This window comes from Ambystoma mexicanum, chromosome 2p (genome assembly GCF_040938575.1).
Source record: "Ambystoma mexicanum isolate Mex_15411 chromosome 2p, UKY_AmexF1_1, whole genome shotgun sequence".
Lineage (NCBI taxonomy): Eukaryota > Metazoa > Chordata > Amphibia > Caudata > Ambystomatidae > Ambystoma > Ambystoma mexicanum.
The window spans coordinates 634,195,036-634,208,570 of record NC_090923.1 but is presented as its reverse complement, the minus strand read 5'-3'; the positions used below and the strand labels follow the sequence as shown (position 1 = coordinate 634,208,570).

General features: G+C 48.7%; 1 protein-coding gene across 2 annotated transcripts in view; it reads left to right on the top strand.

Moving 5' to 3' along the window:
• RHOA (ras homolog family member A) overlaps window positions 1-13,535 on the top strand; it is a 457,527-nt gene that overhangs the window by 236,766 nt on the left and 207,226 nt on the right. For both annotated transcript variants that reach the window (XM_069644166.1, XM_069644165.1), the window contains exon 3: window positions 12,434-12,554. In XM_069644166.1, coding sequence (XP_069500267.1) covers window positions 12,434-12,554 — 121 coding nt within the window. The remainder of the gene's footprint in view (window positions 1-12,433; window positions 12,555-13,535) is intronic.

Below are 13,535 nucleotides of genomic sequence, written 5' to 3'. Positions count from 1 at the left end.
ACATGTCCATCTGTCCCCGATTTAGTCCTTCTTCCACAGAGAGGTTCTTCTCTCGCAAGAGGAAGGTCTGGTTCTCCATCCGGCTATCTGGACTCTCCACCTTCATGCTTGGTTGCTGTAAGGTTACGATACAAAGATTGGAATCTCCTGGATGACGTAATGGAGGTGTTGCTTTAGGCCAGAAGGGCAGCAACCAAATCTTTATAACGCAGCCATTGGAACAAATTCTGCGGCTGGTGTAGACTTAAGGATATTGACCCTTTCTCATGTAGTACACTGATCTTTCCTGCTATGTTTGGCAAATTCAGGACTTCAAGTTGGCACAATCAAGGGTTACCTCGCCGTGTTATCAATCTTTAAACGCACTGCTGAATAACTCTCATATTTCAAGTTGCCTCTAGTCATTCAGTTTCTGAAAGGGTTGACTAATGTCCCACCCCCGCCCTCCTTTTCAGGTTCCCCTGTGGGATTTAAATCTAGTGGGCACTCCATTTGAACCTCTTAATTCCTGTCCATTATGGTTTCTCACTCTAAAAACAGTCTTCCTAGTGGCTTTAACTTCCGTTAGAAGAGTGAGCGAACTACAAGCTTTATCTTGCAAACCTCCACATACCATCTTTCACAAAGATAAAGTAGTTCTTCAAGTGAAGCCGAACTTCCTCCCAAAGGTGGACTCAGAATTTCATATCGCACAAAAGATAACTTCCTTCATTTTACCCTCCTCCCCCAGGGAAAGAGGAAGAGATTGCACAGGCTGGATCCAAGGCGTGCCTTGAGTTTTTACATTAACAGACTTGCAAGGATTAGGCAAGCAGACCAGTTGTTTGTGGGGTATGCAGGACATAAACTAGGTTTACCGATCACGGAAAAGACCATCTCAAGATGGATAATACTAACTATCGTAGAGTGCTATAAAATGGTAGGAAAAGATCATCCTCAACACCTCAGGGCTCATTCAAACGGGGGTATCGCGGCCACTTCAGCTCTCCAAAGAGGAGTTCCAATTAAAGACATCTGACCGGCTGCCACATGGTCGTCCGCACATACTTTCAGCGAATTCTACAGCCTAGATTCCTCCACTAGCCAGGAGACTAAATTTGGGAATACTGTGTTGCACTCTGTGCATTCTTAGAAAGTCACTACATTTTGCTCCCGCCTCCTGTACACATTACTGCTTTGGGAGTCTATCTAAGATAAGGAATACGTGGGGGGACACAATCCATTTGAAGAACAAGTTGCTTACCAACTGTAACGTTCTTCGACTGGATGTTCCTCCCACGTATTCCTTATCGCCCCTCACATCCTACGCCACAGTAAAACTTCCTTTGTAGTTGCATCCTACGCTCCTTCAAGGGTACTAATCATCTCATACTGGACAAACACAGCACCTCAAAATGGAACTGAGAAACGGACGCTGCGCGAGACTATTTCTCCAGCATTGGAATCTTTCATAGATTCACATGCTTGAATATTCCCCGTTGTCAGACTGGGAATCCTCGGTAAAAATAATTACACATTTTTAATATACATCCCTTCTCCCCTAGAGAATGCATGTAAATACTCGATTGTGGCCTATGAGACATTCTATTGTGTAGTCCCTCCACCTCACTTTGGTCCTTTATGGCCCCAACCAATGAGGTGACCGGGTTTAAGCTCCGCCCCAGTCGGCCATCTTCAGATTTTTCACTGCAGTCTATCAGACAGAAGGAATCCTCCAGCTCTCTGAGCTTTCGTATTTGTATTCACTTTTTGTGTGGTTTATATTTTTGTAATATATTCTACCTGTTTACCCTGCTTAGGGGCTTTCTATTCTGAGCCTTTGGGCTCTGGAACACGTTTTTCTTAGCACTTTTTTGTCGAGTGAAAGCTTCAGTCTGCCAAGATGCCTTCCCTGTTTAGGGACTGCACGATGTGCAGGAAGAAACTGGTCTAAATGAAAGATCCACATGACCACTGTATTTACTGCTTATACCCACATGACCTCAACAAATGTGACATTTGAAGGACTTTCTCCACCAAAACCCTGCAAGACAGCTGCAGGAGACTTCTGTTACACCTAGAAGCCAAAGGTCTGTCCTCTGACGAGGAGTCTGCCAAGACAGCTTCTGTATCGTCTATTAAACCATCTGAGAGACAAACTTCCAAGAGAAGGGCCTCTTCAGTGGAAAGGAGTTCCTCTCCCTCTCATAAGACTAAAATAAAGTTGGAAGCCACTTCTTCTATGCCTTCCTTGGACTCGGCACACCACAAGGCGCGTCATCCTGAATTAAAAACGACCTTCAAAGGTAAGGAGAGTTTTCAAAAAACCGGGAGGGGGGGCTGGAGGGGAGTCGGCCACAGAGAAGCTGTCCATGAGCGGCAGCAAGGTCAGGGACTCACCGACGACCAAGCCGGCGACAAGACCACTATCATCTACGACAACGCTCCAAGCCTCATTGTCCACGACCAAGTCCTCATCGTCGAAGTCCTTGTCCACGAAGCAGTCGTCGTGCAAGGAAGCTCATCACTCGTCCACAAAGCTCTAGTCGACGGATCAACCATCTTCAAAGTGTTCATCCACGAAACCACTGTCGACTAAGCCATTGTCCGCGAAACCACCGTCAACTAAAAAACCATTGACTCCAAAAAATGGTGTCTTCTGAAGATGGACCCACAACACCAGTCTCTGGCGTCACGGATAAACCATCCAATGTCAGCAGTCTCCGCAAGTCTTTGGAAGCAACGTCTCCAATTTCAGATACACCTGAACCAGTTGGAGCACAACTGTCCCCATTAATAGAGATGACAGAACTCCCGGACGTCATTCTTCAGGAGGAGTTCTCAGACACAGAAATTCTTGGTTAGCAGCTTTCCTCATTCCTAAAGAAAACAGCCCTCCTTGGCAACTGGATTCAGAGGACATGGCAGATCCTTATGACCCAGAGCTCATGGCATCGATGCAAAGAATCATTGAGGAATTTAACAGGCGCCAAGAGCAAAAGAATAGGTCTTCTGTACCGAAGGAGCCGAGAACCCCCCTGAGGGATGCTTCACCTCGGCATAGCACACCCAGACACTCCTCTTCCAGGAGTAGACCACAGAAAAGAGCACAATCACCTGAGCCTCCACATAGATCCCGGAGCACAACATTCAGTGCTTCACCGACAAGAATCGCCTCTCCAGCATCACCGCATAGACCTCGTTCGCCAGTCTGAGATCCAACTACGGTACCGTCATCTGTGTCAGTATCTGATTGGCAAGAGGACCCGTTCAGGGATTTTTCGGACCCTGAGGAAGGGGAGATTATGTAGGAACCTAATGCTCCCAATGAATGCGATGATTATATTGTCAAGAAACCCAGGAAGAAAGACTCCCCAGGTGATTCGTCACCTCCGGACGATTTGGTATCATTTCATACTGTAGTTGGTAAAGCTGCGGACTACCACTATTCCTCTTCTTGACACCATTTAGGAGTCTGGGTCGAAAATACTGGCCACACCCCTATCCACACCTGCGTTAGTGTCAAGACCTAAAAAGTACAAGGTACCTGATTCGGCACTGCTTTAAGGGGTCATACTAAGCCAGACTCAGTCGTTACAGTAGCGGCTAGAAAGAAGTTAGCCAACCCATCATCACCACTGTTGGCACCACCAGACAAGGAAGGTCACAAGCAGGAAACCATAGGTAGAAAGTTGTCTTCCTCAGCCTCTCATGATTAGAGTGGGCAACGCATTAGCCATGACAGCCAGGTTTGATCGCGAACTTTGGCTTTGCATGTCCAAACTGACCAAACATCTGCCAGCAGATTAACTGGAAGAAGCCAGGTCCATCATTGCGGACAGAGAAGCTACTTCAGACCACATGATTGATCGCTGCTGTTGATGTCTGAATTAGGTTTCAGACAAATGGCCCACGGTACGGTGCTAAGGAGACAGGCATGGATGAAGGCCACGAATTTTAGGCCTGAAGTGCAGGCCCAAATTTTGGACATGCCCTTCGATGGGCAAGAATGATTTGGCAAATAAAAGTATGACCATCTAAAAGGAATTAAGACGAACACAGCTCGAGCCATTAGTTCCCTGAAGGATAAATATAAAGACTGCAGGTCTTATCGGCCCTTTCGAGGTTCAACGTCAAAAGACCGGATATTGACGTTCCTCCTGTGGTCAAAAGTCGCAAGGTAACGCATTCCAAGGCAACAGATATCAATCCACCAACAAGTATTCCCAGAGAGGAAGGCGCAGCTCTTCCCAAGGTTAAGCCCAGAACAAACAAAATTAACAATTTGATTCTTCCCCTTCTATGTCGAACACCTGAGGGGGGGGGGAAGGGTAAGCCAATATTTTTTTTCAACGCTGGAATTCGATAACATCGGACAAGTGGGTATTACAGGTGGTCCGTAGGGGTCACACCATAGAATTCCTAGACCACCCTCCATCCCTTGCCCCCATCCCTCGCAAAGTTCACATGCTGCAGAACGTCATGGCAGAAGTCAAAAAATTACTGCACAAAGCAGCTATAGAGCCAGTTCCTTATTCCCAGAAAGGAAAAGGTTTCTATTCCCGCTTCTTTCTAATCAAAAGGAAAAACGCTTAATGGCGGCCCATATTGGACTTAAGGGCACTCAACAAATGCATCAAATTCAAAAGGATATCCCTGCAAGGCGTCTTACCGTGGCTGAACAGAAACTACTTTCTAGCCACTCTGGACTTAGAAGACGCATTTTTCCACATTCCAATTCTTCCTACCCATAGACAGTTCACAGGTACGCTATAGGAGACCTACATTTCTAATACAGGGTACTCCCGTTCGGGCTGAAATAGGCACTGAGGGTATTTACCAAATGTCTGGCACCCGTAGCAGCGAACCTCAGAAGGTTGGGAACGGAGGTCTTTCCATATTTGGACTGGTTGATGAGGGCAAGCTCCTACAGTCGAGCTCAATTGGCAGTATCAAACGATAAAACTACTAAAAGGGTTAGGTTTTTGATAACCATAAAATCATGCCCAGTACCCAGCAAGACGGTAGTTCTACCAGCCACCCTACTGTATTGTTTCAGCGGGGACCCCATCCCAGGAAGAGCCACTGGGGTGTCCACATTTGGGCCCCTGGTTGGGCCACGACAATCTATCCCATATAGTCCGACTGGGCACCTCGGCCAAGGCCCAGCTCAACACCAGTTCACTGCCACTCTGCAGTAGCAACTCCGAGGGGGCTGGGGTGGGTTTGGTGGTCTTCTGCGCATGGGTTGTGAGTATTGGTGCTCCTCGAACCCACTCCTCGCCAGGTCCGCTGTATTGGGCGCGCACACGCCCCTAGCCGATGCTCATGTATATTTCTCATACCAAACTGCAGACTTCGCATGAGACCAATCCAGGAGGCCCTGGACCACCAATGAAAACAAGCCAATGGTCATGGGAAGATGTAGTCCAGATATCGACGGCAGTGCATAAGGTGCTTCAATGGTGGTATACTCCACGGAACCAAGGGATGCCATTCCAGGCACCAACATCTCTTATTTTAAGGACAGATGCGTCCGTTTCGGGACAGGGAGTGCGCTTAGCGGACCTCCAGACAAAAGGGGCTTGGTCAGACCAGGAATCGCAGCTCCACATCAATGTCCTAGAGCTCAGGGCGGCACGTTGGGATCTAAAAGCTTTACTTCCAGTAGTGGCAGGTCAAGTCCTGACCATCTAGACGGAGACAATACAACCTCCATGCACTACACAAACAAACAAGGCGGCACGACGTCGGGGATCTTATCACAGGAAGCTCAACTACTATGGTCATGTGCCTTGCACCACAAAATCCAGATCAGGGGGGGAACATCTCCCGGGAGTGGACAACGTTTTAGCGGACAAACTGAGCAGGGAGTATGCGTCATCCCACGAATGGGAATTAGACGAAAAGGAAGCTCAATGGATTTTCTCTGTATGGGGCCATCCACAGATCGATGTCTTTGCCACCAGAGCCAACAGAAAATGTCAAGCATTCGCCTCAAGATACCCGGAACATCAGTCAGGAGATGCATTCTCGGTGGACTGGACAGGGAAACTCATTTATGCATTTCCCCCCATTCCACTCATAGCCAGAGTTCTGCGCAGGATGAAGGAACAGGACTGATCCATGATCCTCATAGCACCGGACTGGGCGCGACAGATCTGGTATCCGACTCTGCAGCATCTATCCCGGTGGCCTCCAATTTGCCTCCAGGCACATCAATACCTCTTGACTCAGCAGAACCACAAAGTCCACCACCACGACCCAGCGAGCCTCTCCCTCAAGGCCTGGTTCCTGAGCAGCGCAAACGGATGAACTTGAATCTTCTGGCAGACTGCTGGGACATAATCAGGGCCTCTAGAGCCCCCTCGACAAGGATCACCTACGTGCGGAAATGGAACTGCATCTACAATTAACCCACTTACAGCTTCGGTAGAACAAATCCTACCGTACTTGTTACATTTGGCTAAGTGTGAGGTCTCTCCCTATCTCCCAGCAAAGTTCACCTGTTGGCCATATCGGCATAGACGAGGGCTCCAGAAGCGCAGTCATTACTCTTCCGGCCATCAAGATCTTCCTGAAGGGGTTGATGCGTACTTACCCTCCTATGCCCTCATCAGTTCCTTCCGGGACCCTAAACACTGTGCTAACGGCTCCCATTGAACCCCCTTTCGAACCCATTCACAGATGTGAAATAAAAATGTTATCTTGGAAAATGGCTTTTTTGATAGCCATGACTTCAGCCAGGAGGATCAATGAATTACAAGCCTTGTTTTCAGAACCTCCTTTTACTTTGTTTCAGCAAGACCGTGTCATTTTGAGGACACACCCAAGGTCTTATCGGAAATGACACTCAGAGTGCATTGTGCTGCCATCTTTCTTCCGGAACCATACCTCGGAGGCGGAAAGAGCTTTACACTCCCTAGATGTGACTAGAGTTTTGAAATTCTACTTGCAGAGAACTAAGGAGTTCTGCTTATCTAACAGACTGTTCATTGCCTTCACTGGTCGCACAAAAGGGCAACATATCTCCAAACAAAGTCTGGCAAGATGGGGTCTCGTTATGCATCACCCATTGTCATCAATTGAAGGGCAACCCCCCCTCCCCCACATCCCTCCCCCCAGACCGCCTTCAGCACACTCCACCAGAGGGAGAGTGGCATCAGTAGCGTTGCACGCAGGGGTACCCCGGAAGGACATCTGCAGAGCCGCTACCTGGATCATTCTGCACATGTTCGCCAAACACTACTGCCTAGCAGAAGATGCTAACAAGGAATCGGCAGTTGGACAGGCAGTGCTCCGCCACCTCTTTGCATAAGGTAGGGCCAGCCTCCTTTCCCTGAGTAGGTATCCGTTGTGTTGTTGCATGGTAAAGGTTTGTCAGAAATAACTTTTCTGGATCTATGCTTATAAATTTATATGATGGTGGCCTGCTTTAACTGCTTGGTATTCTATTCAAGCATCTGAATCTATGAAAGATCCAATGCTGGAGAAGTCTTAGTTACTTACCTGTAACTATTTCTCCAGCATTGGTATCTTTTATAGATTCAGGAGAGGCGGGTGGGCGCATGTGAGAGGCTGCTCCTATGCTCAGCACCCATCATACTGTAGTTTCTATGGTTCAAAAATCTGAAGATTGCTGACTGGGGCGGAGCTTAAACCCTGTCACCTCATTGGTTGGGGCCAGTTAGGTGGAGGGACTATACAATAGAATGCCTCGTAGGCAACAATGGAGTATTTAAATGCATTTTCTAGGGGAGAAGGGATGTATATTACATTTTAATCATTATTTTTTATCACTGAGGATTCCCACTCTGACGGGGAATATTCAAGCATGTGAATCTATGAAAGAAACCAATGCTGGAGAAATACAGTTACAGGTAAGTAACTGAGACATACCTATGATGACGTTGGCGCCGATACGGATGCCTTCGAGGGACACCGACTCGAGGGACGTCGACGTGCAGCTGGAAGTGGATTTATCAAAGATGAGGAATATGTGGGAGGAACATCCAGTTGAAAGAATGTTAGTTGGTAAGTAACTTGTTCGTCTGTTGGATACCTTTAGGTGCCATCACCTGTCCACCTTTGCAGCTTCCCCATCCTCCAGTGGCCCCCGCTTCCCCTGTTGATTCTCCTGTTACTCACTGGATATTCTCTTTGGTTACTAGTTTGTAGTAGTATCCGTCAACTTCAAAGGCGATGGAAAACGGGACCCCCATCTGTACCTGATTACTTTCTCTCGTTCAACCACTTCGTGAGGGGGGCACACAACCGCCTCTTCACCAGGGTTAGGGGCGACAGGTCCAGGAAGACTGACTTTGCCATTACCCTGTGTCATCATGCCCACTGATCTTGCCTGCTCCATGATCTTCAACTTATCGGGGTGGTTGTGAAAACGAGCTAAGGCTGACCTCGGGCCACCGGATGCCCCACCTGCTCTGTGCACCCTAACGATTTTTGGCTTGTCAATAGTCTCATCCCCAAAGAGGAGAGCTTTGCAACCCTATGGATGGCCTTGCGCAAGTCTCTCTCGGGTTCCCCCTCCTTCTCAGGCAGGCCAATAAAAAAAAAACTCAGGTGATTTCAGTCTCTTCTCTCCAGCTCTGCTACCCGCATATCCATTTGGGTTGCCAATGTGTCGAGGGAGGTCTGGTTGTTTTCCACCATCTGTAGCCTCTCGTCCATCTTACCTATTCTCACGTTGATCTTGTCCAGTCCCCTTCCCCCCCCCATGTCCGCTCTCAACCCCCGTATCGCTTCAAGTATGGTGGTGATGTCTTTTTTGATGGATCCATCCCTCTCTCCACCATATTCTGCATGCAGGCTTGGCTCAGGTTCTCAGGTTTCTGGCTTTGTTGATACTCTAGTCACCCCAGTGTGGTTTTCCAGTCCACGTGGGGGGTCTGGGCTACTTTGCCGTCCAACTCCCGCGCCCTCCACTCAGTGTTAGTTTCTCTGGGTTTAGCGGGGAGTGGTCCACTCCTACCGGTCTAATTTCCATCAGATAGCCTCCTGGTATGTCTACCCCTAATGTGTTTTCACTCTGTGGTCCACCAGGGGTAGTCCGGGGTCTACCAGCCACCCTACTGTATTGTTTCAGTGGGGACCCCGTCCCAGGAAGAGCCACTGGGGTGGGAACGGAGGTCTTTCCATATTTGGACGGGTTGATGAGTGCAATCTCCTACAGTCAAGCTCAATTGGCAGTATCAAACGATAAAACTACTAAAGGGGTTAGGTTTTTCGATAACCATAAAATCATGCCCAGTACCCAGCAAGAGGGTAGTTCTACCAGCCATCAGCCATCCTACTGTATTGTTTCAGCGGGGACCCTGTCTGAGGAAGACACACTGGGGTGGCCACATTTGTGCCCCTGGTTGGGCCACGACAATCTATCCCATATAGTCCGACTGGGCACCTCGGTCAAGGCCCAGCTCACCACCAGTTCACTGGCGCTCTGCAGCAGCAACTCAGGGAGGTGGGGGTGGGGGGGTTGGTGGTCTTCTGTGCATGGGTTGTGAGCCTCAGCGCTCCTCGAACCCACTCTTCACCAGGTCCGCTATATTGGGGGGGGCACACTCCCCTAGCCAATGCCAGGTGGCCCCATACCCCTGCTGTCGGCCCACTGCCCCAGTCACTGTGGTCCTCTATTGGCAGGAGCCGCACTCTATTCCTCTGTACCAGTGGTAGTGGGGGGGGTGGCGGTGGCATCGGCATCACAGCACTCAGCCCACCTTCGATTCCCTGATCCCCTCGGGGTCCAGTGCTCCCCCCGGGGTTCTGGGCCTTAGCACTCCTCCGGCTCAAACTCCACCATGTATGTTCCGCTGGGCGGGCACACGCCCCTAACTGGTGCCAGGGGGGCCCTCACACCCCTGCCATTGAACCACTTCTCTGTTCTGTGCCGCCCTCTGTACTCCAGATGGGTTCTGCCCCTCAGTTCCAGGAAGGGGGGGGGGCACCACGGCACTCCGCCCACCTTTCAACTCCCTCTGTGTTACATGGTCCAGTGTTCACCCTGGGAGGGTGGAGGGGGGGGGGGGTCTAAAGCCCACTCCATCAGTCCTCAGTAGGCGGGGTGTCCACAAATGCCCAACTATGGGGGCAGCTCCAGGGTCAGGTCACCTGGGTTGAGGCTTGCCCCTCCTGGACCCTCTGAGGCCCACTTTCTTCTGCCGTCCCACAGCCAAAGCGCTCTGCCGCATCTCATGCTTTCCAGCGGTACACAATGAAGCCTGTCACCCCCACTCACCCAGCTCCTCACCAGATGAGTGCTCAGCCAGTGCTTCACAAAGTTTTTTGGAGGTGCTCTCGCCCCAGCCTCCAATGGCTCAGCTCCCCTGCAGTGTTGCCAGCACAATATCCCCAAACCTTGCAACTCCCAGCAACAGCGCTCCTGCCCCTCCCCAGGCTCTGCTCGTTCACCAGAGCTTGCAGGCAGAGCACTGCGACTCCAGGCCTGCAGGGTTATTGCTCCCTGCAGACCTCGACCTCCATCCCTCTGCCCGAACGCCCCAGGGCTCAGTCTCCGCCAGAGGCCAGTCAGTCCCCTCTCCCTGCACTGGGATACTCAAACACTGACGCAGCAGCCTGCAGACCTCTTCCCCCTGGCAGCTCTCTGGTCACCTCGATGTTCCAAGTCTGACAGGACTGGGCTCCGAAATGCTGCTAAAGTGAGCCTTATCTGCTCATATGCTCCACAGTTGGCCTTTTGGTGGTCGGGGGCTCGAGCCGTTTTCAACCCTAAGGTAGCGGAGCTCTACGTTCAGGCTCCTGCCATGAACTCGCCCCCTTGTGTCCTCTGGCTAGTCTTTTTTAGACCAGCATCTTAATGGGTTTGCTCATGTCTGCATTCAGACATGAATAGTCAAATTGACAAATTGATCATAACCAAGCTACACCGCACTAATGACACCCAATGAGACTGGAACGTGTCTGAGGTTGCTTTTGGTCTCCTGCAGAAGGGATGCGACCTAGTACTTTGGGCTGGACTTCCCCTTTAGAAGTGGTATCAAGAATGATTTACATATAGTTTTCCCCTTTCTGTAAAGTGTTGGTGAGTGAAGAGCGATGGTCTGGAGCGTTGCCCAGAACAATATCCAGTTTCAGATAAATTCTAAACCTTCCAGCTATCACCTCTGTTTTGCCATTTCTGGTTATGACAAATGTCCAAGGCAATAGTTGCCATTCAATATAGGACCAAGTGCCGATCTATCTTGCACTTGATGGAACAATGTCTGGCTATTGCACTCTGCATTGGATTTAAATAGGCATATCTGATGGGACCCCTCCCTCGAACTGGTAATCTAAGACTGGCTGCGTCATTTTGACATTTTAAGTCGCCCCTAGTGGTAAGAAGGCATTTCTTTTGTTTTTTCCTTTTGAGCAATTCAATGTACACATGTTGACTAACCTTTTGAATCTGAACAGCATTGTCAACAAATTTCCACCATAGATCTTTTGGTTACAGGATACATGGATTTAATTGCTTTAGAGAATGACCTGCACAGCGCAGCACCCGGAAATGTCAATTTTGCATCTACTATGGCTATTTGCACTTCTGTTGTGGGATTATGAGCAACATGGTGGTAAATCTCACATCACATAGACCTCCTCGTACTCTAGTGTAATACCAAGTCGGCACTTCTCCCGCCTTCAACCACCCAACAGACACGTCAACAATATATGGCATTTATGGTTATCGGACAGCAATGTCTGCTGTACCCTGATGGGTCTGGTATCTGAGGCCTGATGGGGTGTACCGCTCTGTGACATGGGCAGCGGTTTTGTTCACCAGGATATTGGAGCCATGGGTTTAGTCTGAGACTCTAAGCCACTTCTCGATTTCAGGTAAACTGGCTTCAAAGGCTTACTGCGAAAGGTGGCAGAAAAAAGCACACTGGGCAACAAATGGGCAAACGCCGGACTGATGAATCACGGTTCTTGCCTGCCAGCTTCTGCAATAATTTATAGTTATTTGGTTGGAATGATGAGTACACGTGTTTGATGTATCAACCTAATTGTTTTTCTTCTGGGGCGAGGGGGGGGGTATTTCTCAGTTTTATTACAGGTGTAATCCCTGTAGGTCCATTGTTTGCTGTTTTTTTTAATGCAATTTTCTTTTTAAACCATGACCCCACAACTCCTAATCAGAACCAGGCCACAACCTCAGCCTGCTTGAGAGTGCGCATAACCCTAAATATGTGATGCACCATTTATGCCAACGGCAGTATGAACTATTACAGTGGGATGGCTCTTCCAGCACTGCTTTTGCCAGAGTACTCCACAATAGTCTGTTCCATTTCAGGGGTTCTCCTAACAGTAGGCCAATGTAGTATCTGGGCAGGTTCTCCCATCCATTTTTTCTTTTTTTTTTTTATAACCCTTAACCTACTTTTAAGTTAAAAACCAAATTCAGTTGGAATCTGCTTAACATTTAATACTTTTGCTGTAGGTGGAGTTGGCATTGTGGGATACAGCAGGACAAGAAGATTATGATCGGCTGAGACCTCTCTCCTATCCAGATACAGATGTTATATTGATGTGTTTTTCGATTGACAGCCCCGACAGTTTAGGTAAGTGTTTCAGAAGAGCTGCCTTTTTGTGTCATTACTTAAACTCAAACTTTGTACTAGTATTCCCTGAAGTGTTTGGCAAATAATTTGTTTCCTTTTTGATTTGCTCATCGACTCACAATTTAGTTTGAAAGCTGTAGCATGCACTACTAATTTGTTAATAAAAATCCCATATAAGCTCTCCTGCCTTAACTCTTTAGGAGTGAACCGGACCACAAATGAGCCCTAGAAAGGGATTTCCAAAAAAGATTTCTGACAATTTAAGATGTTAGAATGGGGCAAAATGTTGAGTCATTCAAGTTATTATTTTTATTTTTTTTTACTAACCAACATACAAGACAGGTTCAGTTATGACACTGCAAAGACTGGTTCGGGTTTAACATTCCGGTTCTGTGGGCATATGGAGCATTGTAGTTCTTCATGTAGTCCCTTTCAGTTCGGTTGCGCCTTGATCCCCTGCAGTCCTCATGTGCAACCAAGTGTCTCTTGCCCAAGGGTTCAGCCTCTCTGAATACTCATCTCACTGTGTTTGATTTCCCCCACCCCCCACTGGGCAGGCCCTCCTCAGGTGTGAAGATTGATTGATTTGTTTATTTATAGAGCGCCTTACACCAAGGCACTGTGCCTTGTACCAATGGGTTCCAAGCCTCCACCCCACACTGCTCTCATGCGTTCCTCTCCTGAGGGCTCTGTGCCATACTGCAGTTTCCGCAAGTGACCATCTTTGCAAGTCTGCCCGCCAGGCCTCAACCCTTGGACACTCTGCTGGTTTCCAGGCCAATGCTATCCTGCGTTTTGCAAGTATGCAGATGAAGTCTTTAATTTGGTTGGTATGCACATTTTGACACCTGCCTCTTGGACACGACCCCAGCAAGCAATATTCAGGGGGCCATGAGTGCATTTGGATGCCTCTATTCTCTGCTCTCTCCATCACTGCCCCCCAGAATTTCTGAATATACGGGCATGTCCAGAACATGTGAA